The sequence below is a fragment of the Hyla sarda genome, chromosome 4 (assembly GCF_029499605.1).
Source record: "Hyla sarda isolate aHylSar1 chromosome 4, aHylSar1.hap1, whole genome shotgun sequence".
Classification (NCBI taxonomy): Eukaryota; Metazoa; Chordata; class Amphibia; order Anura; family Hylidae; genus Hyla; species Hyla sarda.
Window position 1 is genome coordinate 216,655,441 of NC_079192.1, and position 16,618 is coordinate 216,672,058.

The 16,618-nt window shown below is 42.7% G+C and overlaps 1 protein-coding gene across 6 annotated transcripts in view; it reads right to left on the reverse strand.

Annotated features, from left to right (window-relative positions):
* RELN (reelin) overlaps positions 1-16,618 on the reverse strand; it is a 1,155,521-nt gene that overhangs the window by 669,302 nt on the left and 469,601 nt on the right. For 5 of the 6 annotated variants that reach the window (XM_056573506.1, XM_056573505.1, XM_056573507.1 and 2 more), the window contains exon 6: positions 1,233-1,311. In XM_056573506.1, coding sequence (XP_056429481.1) covers positions 1,233-1,311 — 79 coding nt within the window. Of the gene's footprint in view, positions 1-1,232; positions 1,312-2,104; positions 2,170-16,618 lie in introns of those variants that run through there. The other variant, XM_056573508.1, reaches the window with a different exon arrangement.

Sequence of the window (16,618 nt, forward strand, 5' to 3'; positions counted from 1 at the left end):
GCTGTGTATTTTCCTACCCATTGAAGTCAATGGGTAGCAAATTACGCAGCAAATTTGCTACCCATTGACTTCAATGGGTTGGAAAATACGCAGCAGCACAATATGGCACATGTGACCCAACCCTTAAAATACTCCCAGCCTCATAAAGATTTGCAATGGTATCTTGTCTAGGTACACAACAAAGCATACGTGTCACTAAGGGAAAACAGATTAACTACTTAAACCTGTCTCCTGAGATGCGGGAGAATCAGCTATGCCACCAGAGATCAAGCAAGCTGGAACCTAGTAGCACTGTAGAAAGTTAGCTATTCCCAGAAGAAAAGGAGACAGGACAAGGTAATATAAGGTTCAGCACACAGGACTAAAAATACTAAGTGACCATGAGGAGAGTGGGGCTTATATAGCCAGAGGGGAGGAGCATATTATAGTTTATTCATTAAAGGTTCCACAGTCCTGCAAGTACACAGGGGGCCATATGAACCTATTATGTTGCTGCTTACAGATGCCAGGAAATTACATATTCTCCTAAAAGCAGCATCCATTGGTATCGTTATAACTAAATATTATAATATGATGATATAGCATGATGACTATAGAAATGTTCTATATAGCTCATGGCATACTGACTATTTTTAATCTATTAATATTATATATTAATCATTTTTATATTTTGCATGCAACAATAAAATTTTTACATTACTTTTTTTTGTCCCCCTAGGGGACTTACTTATGTGATTGCTTGTCTGTTTATACAGTACAACACATGGCATCTGCTATGACAACCATTCATGTCATACAGAAGCTAATCAGAATCTGTAATGGGGAGGCACACAGCTTATAACCATCTAGATGCTGCAGATACCAATGACTACGACATTGAGGTGGTTAATAAAAATTGGGATTGGATCGGTTCTCTGACAGGCAACCCTCTTAGTTCTTTTACTCTCTCCTGGTACTGCTAACTCCAATAATAGTTAGTGTCACAACTGTCAGCTACTGATAGCAGCTGGTAGCTGCTGGGTATAAAAAAAAAAAAGACCCAGCACCTTAGTCTGCTCCATCTGTTTACTGCCTACATATGGCAAACCTGATTATGCAAAGGGGTAAAATCTTTTGATATTTAAGAAATATATTTAAACTGTGTGACTGGTTTTAATTAGGGGAATTCATACATTCAATAACAATATAATATTGTTAGACAAATATCTATAAATAATAGAAATCCCACCTACCAAATGTTAGGGTTTATTTCTTGCTGCTTGTAAGAATCAAAGTCATCTCTCAAAATAATGCTTTCACTATGGATTTCAGCTGAAATAGAAACATTAAAGTGTACAGTTAATGTATTTGCTGTGTTATAGATAAAATTACATATATCTTAAGTGAACCACTGGGCAAATTTTCATTATTAGTAAAATAGATATATTGGGTCATTTAACATGATTGAACCAATAATACTTGAGTATAATTTTGATACTCAAAGTGCAAGTGTCCAAGGTGGTTTGTATACTAGATACATTTAACACTGTAGACAAAAACAAATAAAATAATGTATTACCGGTACCCTTTCTAATACCAACCGAGAATGGGGGTGAGGGGGTCGGTTGCAATGATGATGATGATGATGGGGGAAAGGTTGCAATGATGAGAAGACAAAGGATTGGGTGCAGTGGGGTGCAATGATGGTGATGAGGAGCTGGAAGGGGGTGCAATGCTGAGGAAACCATTGGGGTGGGGGGGCTAATATGGAGTGCGAGGTTAAGAGACCAAGTATGGGTGTGGGGGGTGTTAAGGGTTGTGTGAGGTGATTATGAGACCGTGAATGGGGTGCGTTAGGTGATGAGGAGACCAAGGATGAGGTGGGAGGGGTTGGGCATTGGGTTGACATTAAGACGTTGAGGAGAGGATGGGGTGAGGGGTATGCGGTAATGAGGAAACCGAGGATTGGGGGGGATGTGTGTGTATATGTCTTATAGATGTGTATGTAAGTATGTATAATAGATTTGTGTATGTATATATATGACAGATGTGTGTATTAATGACAGATGTCTTAGATGTCTAAAGATACACTTAGGGGTCGGGGGGGAGCATAAAGAGGACTTACAAGTCTAGGGGGAAGAGGGGTGGAGCAAAGGAACCGGGAGGAAGACATAGTGGGAGAGATTTATCAAAACCTGTGCAGAGGAAAAGTTGCCCAGTTGCCCATAGCAACCAATCCAATTGCTTCTTTCCTTTTGCAGAGGCCTTGTTAAAAATGAAAGAAGCGAGCTGATTGGTTGCTATGGGCAACTGGGCAACTTTTCCTTTGCACCGATTTTGATAAATCTCCCACATTATGTTCAGGGTACACTTTTTATTTATTTTTTTAAATGCCAAGACAAACGCCAATACTGCCTCATGGTTTTTTTTCGGCCAAAATGTTAGCTATAAATCAAAGAGAAATTGCAAAATTCCTTTTCCACTTTGCATTTTTCAGTTTGGCGTTTTTTCAATCCTTTTGGCGTTTTTCAGCTCCTTGGTGGTATTGCAAAGTTGCAGTATGTTGAGCCTATGGCATTTTTCCCCCCTGAAATTGTGGCATTTTTCTCCAATAGAAGTTTATGGGAGTAAAAAAATGCCAAGAAAAATTACATGTAGGTTTCAACTTTGGCGTTTTTGCAGGCGTTTTTTATTCTTTTTTGGACTTTAGCGATCCAGAAAAGTGATGGAGATACCTTTTTTTAATAAAATTTCGTAGGGTACCATTAAAAAAAATATATATATTAAAAAAGATACAGAAGTGATGGAAAAAATAGCATTTAATGAAATTTATCTTTATTATAATGACATTTTAATTAATTTTTAAACAGGGATCAATTTTTTGTGGGCAGGCAGGGCACTAAAAATGTTGCCCACAATAATAAAAATGTAGTGTGTGTGTTTTTCACAATTTTTTATTTTTTAATTTTGTAGGTTGTACCACTACTCCCAGCAAGAAAGACACTGTTACATCATGGGAGTAGTAGTACCTGCACTAATTGACAGTTCACCCTTGTCACTTTTGACACCCGTTGCGATCCTCCTGTATAATATATAGATGCGACTGGCTGCTCTTCTATGGTCCCCTGCACTGCCATATATATACACATTTTCATATCTCCCGCAGAGAGCTGTGATTGGCCAGATGGTCCCCGCCAATCACAACTCTCTGTTGGAAATATGAATAGGTGTATATATACGTCAGTGCAGGGGACCATAGAAGAGTGGCCGACCGTCCGCATCTATACATTATACAGGAGGATCACAGCGGGTGTCAGCAGTGACACTTGCTGCAATCTGTCTATTAATGCATTTACTACAGCTCCCACCATGGAGCAGAATGTGCTCCATGCTGGGAGCAGTAGTAGCTGCAGTTAAGGACAGATCACAGCGGGTGTCACTCCTGACACCCACTGCGATCATCCTTCATCCCTGAGATATGGCGTGGCTTTCTCCTGCTCTGTACTCCGGATGGCCACTCACCATATTTCCCGCTGAGAGCGGGGAATGGCTGCCACCATCCGGCCAATCCCCACTCTGGTCGGAAAATATGAATGAGTGAATGAATGATGTTAATTTCTAATCACATCACTGGCCGGCCCGGAGTATAGTGCAGAGATGCGAGTGCTGTATAGAGCCGCTCCGCATCTCTGCAATATTATGGACAATCGCATTCGGTGTCAGGAGTGACACCCTGGGCAATCTGTCTATTAGTACAGGAGCTACTACTCCCATCATGGAACAGTGTGTTCCATGCTGGCAGTAGTAGTACTACCTAAAAAATAAATAAATAAAAAAGTGAAAAACACACATATACTACATTTTTATTATTGTCGGCTAAATTTTTAGTGCCCTGCCTGCCCACATAAATTGTGCTATAAAAAATATAAATTTTGTTAAATACACTTTTTTTCCATCACTATTGCATCCTTTTTTTTTTTTTGGTACCCAACAAATTTTGAAAAAAACGCAAATGGGCCAAAAATGCAATTTCCACTCAAATGTAAAAACGTCGTTTCACACACAAAAAAAAAACAAGTGGAAACTTAGCCTAACTCAAGTTCATTTTGGCAAAATATTGTCTTGCTTTTTTATGTCTCTTTGTCAGCAGTGGGGTCCTCCTGGGTCTCCTGCCATAGCATTTCATTACATTTAAATGTCGACAGATAGTTCGCGCTGACACTGATGCTCCCTGAGCCTGCAGGACAGCTTGAATATCTTTGGAACTTGTTTGAGGCTGCTTATCCACCATCTGAACTATCCTGCATTGATATCTTTCATCAAGTTTTCTCTTCCGTCCACGCCCAGGGAGATTAGCTACAGTGCCATGGGTTGCAAACTTCTTGATAATGTTGCGCACTGTGGACAAAGGCAAAACTAGATCTCTGGAGATGGACTTGAAAATCAACATTGTGGAAAAATATCAACAATCTCAATTTAGTCCTCAAACAGTTCTCTTCTCCTCTTTCTGTTGCCCATGCTTAGTGTGGCACACAGACACACAATGCAAAGACTAAGTGAACTTCTCTCCTTTTTATCTGCTTTCAGGTGGATTGTTTCAAGTGTGTGATTGCCCACACCTGTTACTTGCCCCGGATGAGTTTAAAGGATCATCACATGCTTGAAACAATCTTATTTTTCCACAATTTTGAAAGGGTGCCAATAATTTTGTCCAGCCCATTTTTGGAGTTTGGTGTGACATTATGTCCAATTTGCTTTTTTTCCCTCCCTTTTTCAGTTTAGATCCAATATACACAAAGGGAATAAACATGTGTATAGCAAAACATGTGTTACTGCAATCCTTTTCTGTGATAAATACTTCATTTTATAGAAAAATGTCTTGGGTGCCAACCTTTACAGCCATGACTGTATATTCAGGGGTACAGTGGTTGGAAGTATATTCAGGGGTACAGTTCGTTGCAGTATTATAGTCAGGGCTACAGTGATAGGCAGTATTATATTAAGGGGGGACAGTGATTAACAGTATTATATTCAGGGGAACAGTGGTTGGCAGCATTATATTGAAGGGTACAGTGGTAGGCGGTATTCTATTCAGGGGGTACAGTGATTGGCAGTATTATATTCAGGGGGCACGGAATTTGGCAGGATTATAATGAATTATAATGAGTATTGTCGTCATACAGAGGATGAGGATCTGCTGACAAATTAACCCCTTAAAAGGGTACTCCGGTGCTTACACATCTTATCCCCTATCCTGGGGACCCCCGGGATCTTGCACGCGGCACCCCGTTTGTAATCAGTCCCCGGAGCGTGTTCGCTCTGGGTCTGATTACCGGCAACCACACGGTCGGTGGCATGTGACGTCACGCCTCTGCCCCGTGTGACGTCACGCTCCGCCCCTCAATGCAAGCCTACGGGAGGCCCCCGTAGGCTTGCAATAAGCGTGACGTCACACGGGGCGGAGGCGTGACGTCACATGCCGCCGACCGTGTGGTCGCCGGTAATCAGACCCGGAGCGAACACGCTCCGGGGACTGATTACAAACGGGGTGCCGCGTGCAAGATCCCGGGGGACCCCAGCGGCGGGACTTCCGCGATCAGGCATCTTATCCCCTATCCTTTGGATAGGGGATAAGATGTGTAAGCACTGGAGTACCCCTTTAACCCCTTAAGGACACAGGACGTACTCAAACGGCCCCTTTTCCGAGTCCTTAAGGACTCAGGACGTTTGAGCACGTCCTGTCAAATCCTGGCCCCCCGCCGCTAGCTGGAGGGGAGCCGATGCCCGATGCCTGCTGAAATCGCTCAGCAGGCATCGGGGCATATCGCCCAGGGTGGTCATGATGACAATTCAGTCCAGTGATCTGCGGCAGATTCCGGGTCAATCGGGTCTCGAGTGACCCGGTGACCCGGAATTACAGGCTGTTCGGGGCCGTCTCTGACCAATCAGGGCGCCTGCTGCGGGTGTCACTCCCGCAACCCGCTCCGCCCCTCTTCTGGAGGACGTGAGCGGGTGCGGGACATGCACCCCGGGAGCTGGGGACCCCGATCCCCGGCGTCAATGTTGGGATCGGGGCCCCAGGAGCGGTGGCGGCGACGACGACGAGGGACTGACCTCATGCGGCGTGGATCGTTGGTGGTGAGTGACAGCCTCCTGCTGTTGCTTAGCAACAGCTCCCAGCATGCAAAAAGGGCATGCTGGGAGCTGTAGTTATGCAACAGCAGGAGGCAGACCACCACAACTCCCAGCATGCCCTTATATACCTTCAGCTGTTGTGTAACTACAACTCCCAGGGAGTGGTAGTGGTGCATCTGCTGGTTGCATAACTACAACTTCCAGCATGCCCGTTGGCTGTCGGTGACTGCTGAGAGTTGTAGTTTTGCAACAGCTGAAGGCACACTGAGTTAAGTAGCAAACCAGTGTGTCTTCAGCTGTTGCATAACTACAATCCCCAGCATCCCCAGCCAAAGTAGTATGCCTCCAGCTGTTGCATAACTAAATGACCCAGCATGCCCTTCCGCTGTCCGTACATGCTGGGGGTTGTAGTTTTTGCAACAGCTGAAGGCACACTGGTTGCAAAACACTGAGTTTGTTACCAAACTCGGTGTTTCACAACCAGTGTGCCTCCAGCTGTTGCAAAACTACAACTCCCAGCATGCACTGATAGACCGTACATGCTGGGAGTTGTAGTTTTGCAACATCTGAATGTTCCCCCCCCCCCAATGTGAATGTACAGGGTACACTCACATGGGCGGAGGTTTACAGTAAGTATCCGGCTGCAAGTTTGAGCTGGACTACTTTGAGTTGACTACCGTGAACCCCTGCCCATGTGACTGTACCCTAAAAACACAACACTAACACAAAATAAAATAAAAAGTAAAAAACACTACATATACACATACCCCTACACAGCCCCCTTCCCCTCCCCAATAAAAATGAAAAAACGTCTGGTACGCCACGGTTTCCAAAACGGAGCCTCCAGCTGTTGCAAAACAACTACTCCCAGTATTACCAGACAGCCATTGACTGTCCAGGCATGCTGGGAGTTTTACAACAGCTGGAGGCCCCCTGTTTGGGAATCACTGGCGTAGAATAACCCTATGTCCACCCCTATGCAATCCCTAATTTAGGCCTCAAAGGCGCATGGCGCTCTCACTTTGGAGCCTGTCGTATTTCAAGGCAACAGTTTAGGGTCACATATGGGGTATCACGTACTCGGGAGAAATTGTGTTACAAATTTTGGGGGGTATTTTCTGCTTTTACCCTTTTAAAAATGTAAAGTTTTTGGGAAAAGAAGCATTTTAGGTAAAAAATAAAAATTTTTTACATATGCAAAAGTCGTGAATCACCTGTGGTTTACCCCTTGTTAAGTTCCCCGAGGGGTCTAGTTTGCAAAATGGTATGCCATGTGGGGTTTTTTGCTGTTCTGGCACCATAGGGGCTTCCTAAAGGTGACATGCCCCCCAAAAACCATTTGTCGCTCCTTCCCTTCTGAGCCCTCTACTGCGCCCGCCGAACAATTAACATAGACATATGAGGTATGTCCTTACTCGAGAAAAATTGGGTTTCCAATACAAGTAAAAATTTTCTCCTTTTTACCCCTTGCAAAAATTCAAAAATTGGGTCTACAAAAACATGTAAAAAATGAAGATTGTGAATTTTCTCCTTCACTTTGCTGCTATTCCTGTGAAACACCTACAGGGTTAAAACTCTGACTGATTGTCATTTTGAATACTTTGGGGGGTGCAGTTTTTATAATGGGGTAATTTATAGGGTATTTCTAATATAAAGACCCTTCAAATCCCTTCAAACCTGAACTGGTCCCTAAAAAAAAGCGAGTTTCAAAATGTTGTGAAAAATTGGAAAATTGCTGCTGAACTTTGAAGCCCTCTGGTGTCTTCCAAAAGTAAAAACACGTCAATTTTATGATGCAAACATAAAGTAGACATATTGTAAATGTGAATAAAAAAAAAATATTTGGAATATCCATTTTCCTTACAAGCAGAGAGCTTCAAAGTTAGAAAAATGCAAAATTTTCAAATTCTTCATCAAATTTTGGGATTTTTCACCAAGAAAGGATGCAAGTTACCACAAAATTTTACCACTATGTTAAAGTAGAATATGTCACGAAAAAACAATCTCGGACTCAGAATGATAACTAAAAGCATTCCATAGTTATTAATGTTTAAAGTGACAGTGGTCAGATGTGCAAAAAATGGCCGGGTCCTAAGGTGAAAAAGGGCTCAGTCCTTAAAGGGGTATTCTGCCCCTAGACATCAAAAAATAAGCCATCATGTGGATTTTTAGGTGCAAAATTGAAAGAATTATGATTTTTTAAAGGTAAAGAGAAAAAAACGAAAGTGCAAAAATGGAAAAACCTGGTCCTTAACCCCTTAAAGGGGTATTCCGCCCCTAGACATCTTATCCCCTATCCAAAGGATAGGGGATATGATGTCAGATCGCCACGGTCCCGCTGCTGGGGACCCCTGGGATCCCCGCTGCGGCACCGCGCTATAATTACAGCACAGAGCGAGTTCGCTCTGCACATAATGATGGGCGGTACAGGGGCCGGAGCATCGTTACGTCACGGCTCCACCCCTCGTGATGTCATCAAGCCCACTGCCATAGACTTGCATTAAGGCGACGGGCCGTGATGTCACGAGGGGCGGCGCCATGACGTCACGCTGCTCCGTCCCCCGTATCGCCCGTCATTATGCACAGAGCGAACTCGCTCTGTGCTGTAATGATAGCGCGGTGCCGCAGCGGGGATCCCGGGGGTCCCCAGCAGCGGGACCGCGGTGATCTGACATCTTATCCCCTATCCTTTGGATAGGAGATAAGATGTCTAGGGGCGGAATACCCCTTTAAGGGGTTAAGGACCAGGTTTTTCCATTTTTGCACTTTCGTTTTTTTCTCCTTACCTTTAAAAAATCATAATTCTTTCAATTTTGCACCTAAAAATCCACATGATGGCTTATTTTTTGCGCCACCCATTCTACTTTGTAATGACATCAGTCATTTTACCCAAAAATCTATGGCAAAAGGGAAAAAAATCATTGTGCAACAAAATTGAAGAAACAAATACGCTATTTTGTAACTTTTTGGGGCTTCCGTTTCTATGTAGTAAATTTTTCGATAAAAATGACACCTTCTCTTTATTCTGTAGGTCCATCCCAATAAAATGATACCCTACTTATATAGGTTTGAATTGTCGTACTTCTGGAAAAAATCATAACTACATGCAGATAAATTTATACGTTTAAAATGGTCATATTCTGACCCCTATAACTTTTTTTATTTTTCCGAGTACGGGGCGGAATGGGGGCTCATTTTTTGCACCGTGATCTCAAGTTTTCATCTTTACCATTTTTGTATTGATTGGACTTTTGATCGCTTTTATAAATTTTTTATGACTTAAAAAGTAACCAAAAATAAGCTATTTTGGACTTCTTGGACTTTTATCTGCGCGTACGCCATTGAACGTGCAGTTTAATTAACAACATATTTTTTTATAATTCGGACATTTCCGCACGTGGTAATACCACATATTTTAATTTTTATTTACACAGTTTTTTTTAAATGGAAAAAGGGGGGTGATTTAAACTTTTATTAGGAAAGTGGTTAAATAATCTTCATTATCTTTTTTTTTTCTCACTTTTTTTGCATCGCTATAGCCCCCATAGGGGGCTATAACACTGCCCACACTGTCCTCAGGCACGGAGTAGTCATTCGGCAATCTGACAAGCAGGAGGAAGGTAGGGACCCTCCTTGTGTCCTCCAGCTGTTCGTGACGCCGCGATTTTGCCGTGGTGGTCCCGAACAGCCCACTGAGCTAGCCGGGAGTAGTTTACTTTCACTTTAGCCGCAGCAATCAACTTTGAATGCCGCATCTAAAAGCCACAGGTCCCAGCCGTGGCCCTGCATTATAGAAAGGGAGCGGACTCAGGGCGTACAGATACGCCCTGGGTCCCTAAGTAGTTAAGGAACCAATGATGTCCGGACATCAGACAGAAAAGATGGCACTGGAAGAAGACATGACATCTAGTACAAATGAAAAGCGACAAACGAAAGGCAACAGAGAATACGTCACTCAGGTCACTGATATTGTGTATTTTCATTACTGTCCCATCAGAGCTGGAGTCATTTGTATGTTCTGCAGTGATGATGGCTGTACCCCAATATGTGGCTCTCCAGCTGTTGCAAAAGGGCAACTTCCATAAGACCTGAGGCTCTTCAGACATGATGGGAGTTGTAGCTGTGCAACAACTGGAGAGCCACTTGGACCAAGGTTATTGGTGGGTGTCCCAGCAGTCTGACCTTCACCATAACAATGGGCTGCTTATTCTAAAATGCCCGGGCCTTTTTTTGGTCCCAGTACGGCCCTGTTTGTAAGTTACTTATATCACTGTGTATTTTCCTGACTGTGTCCCATCAGTGCTATTCTCACTACTATATTTTTGTGTGGCTGAGGCAGAGGAAGGGGGTCGTCGGGGATTGGGAAAGCAGGTAGTCAGGGGGTAGGGGGGCCCAGGACAATTTTTCGCATCGGGGCCCTGTGGTTTCTAGCTACACCCCTGCCCGTAGCTGCCTGTACTGTATTTTTTTATTTAACCTGTGTGGGCGGGGCCTAATGTCCTGTTAAGCAGACAGCAGAGCAGTGGAGAGAAAAGAGGAATAAAAGCTTGGTGAGTACTCCTAATGTAGAATATCCTGCTGGCGTGGAGTCACGTATACATCAGTGTTTCCCAACTTGGGTGCCTCCAGTTGTTGCAAAACTACAACTCCCAGCATGCCCAGACAGCCAAAGGCTGTCTGGGCATGCTGAGAGTTTTAGTTTTGCAACAGCTGGAGGCACCCTGGTTTGGAAACACTGGTATACAGTAAATACACCTATTTACAGTGTAAGTAATGTGATTGTACACAGCAACTCCACCAGCAGAACAGTGAATGCATCTCTTGACTAACTCATGATCATGAGCAACATGTGTTCTACTCCAGAGCTGTACTCACTATTCTGCTGGTGAGGTAACTCTGTACATACATTACACTACTTATCCTGTACTGATCCTGAGTTATATCCTGTATTATACTCCAGAGCTGAACACACTATTCTGCTGTGGGTTCACTATGTACATACATTACATTACAAAATCTTGTGGGGCCGTGCAACACTATGTGGCCACGACCCCTTGTCCCCCTCCTTTTTGTGGCTCCACCCTCAGCCACGTCCATGGTCCATGCCCCGCATCTTTTGAAGACCTAGCAATGCCCCTGGAAGCATGGATTGGCGATGGGTGCAAATGTGGCCCCACCATACACAAATGCTTACATGGCTCATTTTGAGAAAGAGTATGGCCTAGATTTTTCAAACTGTGTGAGAGAGAAAAAAATGTAATCAAGGAATTTTCCTACAGCATCCAATCACAGCTCAGCTAATGAGCTCTAGTAAAGTGAAAGCTGAGCTATGATTGGTTGTTGTAGGAAATCACTCCATTATTTCACACAGTATGATAAATCTGGGCCTATGTATTTTCTCACAACTTGGTGAAAAAAACATGCCATAGTATGGAAATGATTTATTGATTATATTTTTTTGTCTATAGAAGGGGCACATTGCTCCCTGCTGCCATTTTTGAGTGTCTTAATACAGTCAGACCTGAGCTATATTTATGATGACACAGGAGAAAGTTGACTTTTTGGACACTGTAGTGTAATGCAGGTGGTCTGTACATAGACTTATATAAAAAAGGTATAATATAGGAATAATCTACTTCTATTGTCTCGAACATTACCTCTCTGACAGAATAGAAGATTTGAAAGAAAAGTAACAGATAATGACACACATAAGATTAGATTAAAAGAACTAGAAGATAAATTTGGGGAGTGGGTTACTTTAAGAGGGTCCTCAAGGAAGCACAAAAAGGAATGGTGAGAGATCTCCTAAGATTCAATCTAAATGGATTTCATATGTTAGAACAGTTCTCTCCCATAATATAAAATAGAGAGTGTCATCAGAGAACATGGCCAAGTTTGAGCAAATAATTTCCCATTATTGAGAAGTTTAGGGAACCAACTCTGATTTGTAATCCCAATCTTAAGAACAGACTGATGAAGGTGGATGTTGGGACCAATAAGAAAATTCACAAGCAAGAGTTCTTAATGTCCCCCGAAAAAATAAGTCACAGTTTTGCGCCTTTATTGTGGACAGTGCAGGCACATCATAAGGCTGGAATTCCACTTGTGTTTTTTTTTTTTTTTTTTTTGAAAAATGCCAATTCTGCCGCATGGGTTTTTTTCGGCCAGATGTTAGCTGTAAATCAATGAGAAATTGCAAAATTCTTATTCCACTTGGCGATTTTAACTTTGGCTTTTTTAAATCCATTTGGCATTTATTCACTCTTTTTTGGTGTTTTTCAGATCGTTGGTAATCGCAGCATGTTGAGCCACTGGAGATTTTTTTTTGTCAAAATCGTGGCGTTTTTCTCTCATAGAAGTCTATGGGAGTGAAAAAACGCCAAGAAAAAACCATATGTGGATTTTAACTTGGGCGTTTTTGCAGGCGGTTTTCATTCTTTTTTGGACTTTAGCGATCTTTTTTTAATAACATTCCGTAGGGTACCATAAAAAAAAAAAAAGATACAGTAGTGAAGGAAAAAATTGTATCTAACGAAATGTATCTTTTTTATAACAACATTTTTTTACTTTTAAAACAGGGATCAATTTATGTGGGTGGGTGAGGACCTAAAAATGTAGCCGACAATAATAAAAATGTAGTGTGTGTGTGTTTTTCACTTTTTATTTTTTTTAGGTAGTACTACTACTCCCAGCATAGAAAACACAATTCCATGATAGGAGTAGTAGTACCTGTACTAACTGACGGACCGTCGTTGCGATCCTCCTGTATAATGAATAGATGTGGCCGGTGCTCTTCTATGGTCCCCTGCACTGCCATATATATACACCTATTCATATTTCTCGTAGAGAGTTGTGATTGGCCAGATGGTTCCAGCCAATAACAGCTCTCTGTGGGAAATAGGAATATGTATATATATATATACGTCAGTGCAGGGGACCATAGAAGAGCGGCCGCATCTATACATTATACAGGAGGATCACAGCGGGTGTCAGTAGTGATACCCGCTGTGATCTTTCCTTAACTGTAGGTACTACTCCCAACATGGAGCACACTCTGCTTCATGCTGGGAGCTGTAGTACCTGCATTAATAGACAGATCGCAGCGGGTGTCAGAAGTTACACTTGTTGCGATCTGTCTACTAATGCAAGTACTACAGCTCCCAGCATGGAGCAGAATGTGCTCCATGTTGGGAGTAGTAGTACTTGCAGGTAAGAACAGATCACAGCGGGTATCACTATTGACATCCACTGCGATCGTCCTGTCTATAGCAGAGATGCAGAACGACTGTATACAGCGCTCGCATCTCTGCTCTGTACTCCAGCCACTCACTCCTTCATATTTCCCTCAGAGCTGTGATTGGCTGCAACCATCTGGCCAATCACAGCTCTGGGCGGAAAATATGAATGAGTGATGTTCTATTCACATCACTGGCCGGAGTACAGAGCAGAGATGCGAGCGCTGTATAGAGCCGCTGTATCTCTGCTATATTATGGACGCTTGCATCGGGTGTCAGGAATGACAACCGGGGCGATATGTCTATACTTCAGGTACTACTACTCCCATCATGTAACAGTGTCCTCCATGCTGGGAGTAGTAGTACTACCTAAAAAATATAAAAAATAGAGAAAAAAATGTGAAACACACACAATTTATAAAAAAAATGATAAAAATGTTGTTATAAAATATATACATTTCGTTTAATAATTTTTTTTCCCATCACTGCAGCATCCTTTTTTTTTTTTTGTACCCAACAAATTTTGGGTACCAAAAAAAAACTGCCAAGGTGCAATTTCCACACAAATGAAAAAATGCCAGAAAAAACGCCAGACGCAGGAAATTGCACTGGCATTTTTTCAGGCTTTTTTTTCTACCCAAAAAACACAGCACAAAAAACCAAGTGGAATCCTAGCCTAAAGGGTGACACGATTTCTCATCCCCACACAGGAAAATCAATTCCAATTAAAGTTTTTTTTCACACGTAAAAGTAAGGCTAGGTTCAGACTACAATATTTCCGCCTGCAATTCCTCTTTGAAATTGCAGGCGAAAATTCCGCTTGCAAAAATGTACTGTATAGTGTATGGGTTTCCGTTCACAAATTCACACTTCGGAATTTGTGAACGGAAAATCCGCTTGGAAATTTCCTCCTGAAGAATGGCGTTGCTCTTTCTTCAGGCGGAAATCCACGCGGAACACATTGCAGTCTATTGGAGATTGCAGTGTCCGCGCGGTCCTAGCGCCGACTGATTCAGTCAGCGCTGGCCGCACTCGGAATATCCGGGCGAAATTTTTTTGCCCGGAGATTCCGTAGTCTGAACCTAGCCTAAGAAGGTTATTTGTGTGATGCAGTGCTTGTGCGATCTCCTGTACGTTGGAGAAACTTCCCATCATAAAAGAGACCGCATCAATAGCTATGATAAGATGTAAAAAAAAAAAAAAAAAAAATGCCACGAATTTGGCAGTTGTTCTGGTGTTTTTTCTGGCATTTTTACCTTTGTGTGGGATTTGCCTTTTTTTGGCCCATTTGGCGTTTTTTTTACAAAATAGTTGGGTACCAAATAAAAGAATAAGGATGCAGTAGGGATGTAAATATTTATTTAACTAAATGTTTATTTTTTATAACAAAATTTGAATACATTTTTTTATAAAGCATGTGTGTGTTTAACTTTTTTTTCTCTTTCCCCCCCAAATTTTTTTATGTAGTACTACTACTCCCAGCATGGAACACACTGTTCCATGATGGGAGTAGTAGTACCTATACTATAGACATATCACCCGGGTGTCAGTCTGACACCGGATGCGATCGTTCATACTATAGCAGAGATGCGGCTCTAAACAGCACTCGCACCTCTGCTCTGTACTCTGAGTGATGTTCTATTCACATCACTGGCCGTTCATATTTTCCGCCCAGAGCTGTGATTGGCCGGATGGTTGCAGCCAATCACAGTTCTGAGGGAAATATGAATGAATGAGTGGCCGGCCGGGTGTACAGAGCAGGGATGCGAGCGCTGTATACAGCCGCTCCACATCTCTATAGACAGGACGATCACAGCGGGTGTCAGTAGTGATACCCGCTGTGATCTGTTCTTACCTGCAAGTACTACTACTCCCAACATGGAGAACACTCTGCTCCATGCTGGGAGCTGTAGTACCTGCATTAATAGACAGATCGCAGCGAGTGTAATTTCTGACACATGATGCGATCTGTCTATTAATACAGGTACTACAGCTCCCAGCATGGAGCAGAGTGTACTCCATGTTGGGAGTAGTAGCACTTGTAGTTAAGGAAAGATCACAGCAGGTATCACTACTGACACCCGCTGTGATCCTCCGGGATAATGTATTTATGCAGCCGGCGCTCTTCTATGGTTGCACTGACGTATATATACACATGTTCCTATATCCCACAGAGAGCTGTGATTGGCTGGAACCATGTGGCCAATCACATACGGCAGTGCAGGGGACCATAGAAGAATGGCCGGCGGCATCTATATATTATACAGGAGAATCGCAATGGGCGATCTGTCAGTTAGTACAGGTACTACTACTCCCATCATGGAACGGTGTGTTCCATGCTGGGAGTAGTAGTACTAACTAAAAAATTTAAAAATTTAAAAAAAAGTGAAAAACACAGACACACACACAATACATTTTTATTATTGTCGGCTACATTTTTAGTGCTTTACCCGGCCACATAAATTGATCCCTGTTTAAAAATTAATAAACATTTCATAATAAAAAAAGATAGATTTCGTTAGGTACAATTTTTTCCATCACTACTGTATCTATTTATTATTTTTTTTAACTCCTTAAGAACTTAGGATGTATGAGTACATCCTAAGTCCATTCCCTGTCGATAAGCGTCATAGCCGGATGGTTCCGGCGCCTATCCACAGCCGGGACCCGCGGCTAATAGCGCGCGGCCGCGATCGTTCTGCCACGCGCTATTAACCCTTCCGATGCGGCGCGATGCCCTGATCAGCTACCCGGAGAGAAGGTCCCTACCTTCTTCCGTCGGCGTCCCGGCTCTGATTGATTGCTCCATGCCTGAGTTACAGGCTGGAGCAATCAACCGCCGATTACACAGCTTGTTGCCATGCAACGGCAAGGCAACAATCTGTGTATGCAATCAGCCATTGCTAGCTCATAGGTCCCTATAGGAGCTATGGGGAAGATTTATCAAAACCTGCGCAGAGGCAAAGTTGCCCAGTTGCCTATAGCAACCAATCAGCTTACTTCTTACATTCTTAACAAGGCCTCTGAAAAATGAAAGGAGCAATCTGATAGGTTGCTATGGGCAACTGGGCAACTTTGCCTCTGCACAGGTTTTGATAAATCTCCCCCAATGAGCTTGCAAAAAAAAAAGTTAACCCTTTCAGGTATTCCCTTCTGAATTAAAAGTTTAAATCACCCGGCATTTCCTAATAACAAAATAAAACAGTGTAAATAAAGATAAACATATGTGGTATCACCGCGTGCAGAAATGTCCGAATTATAAAAATATA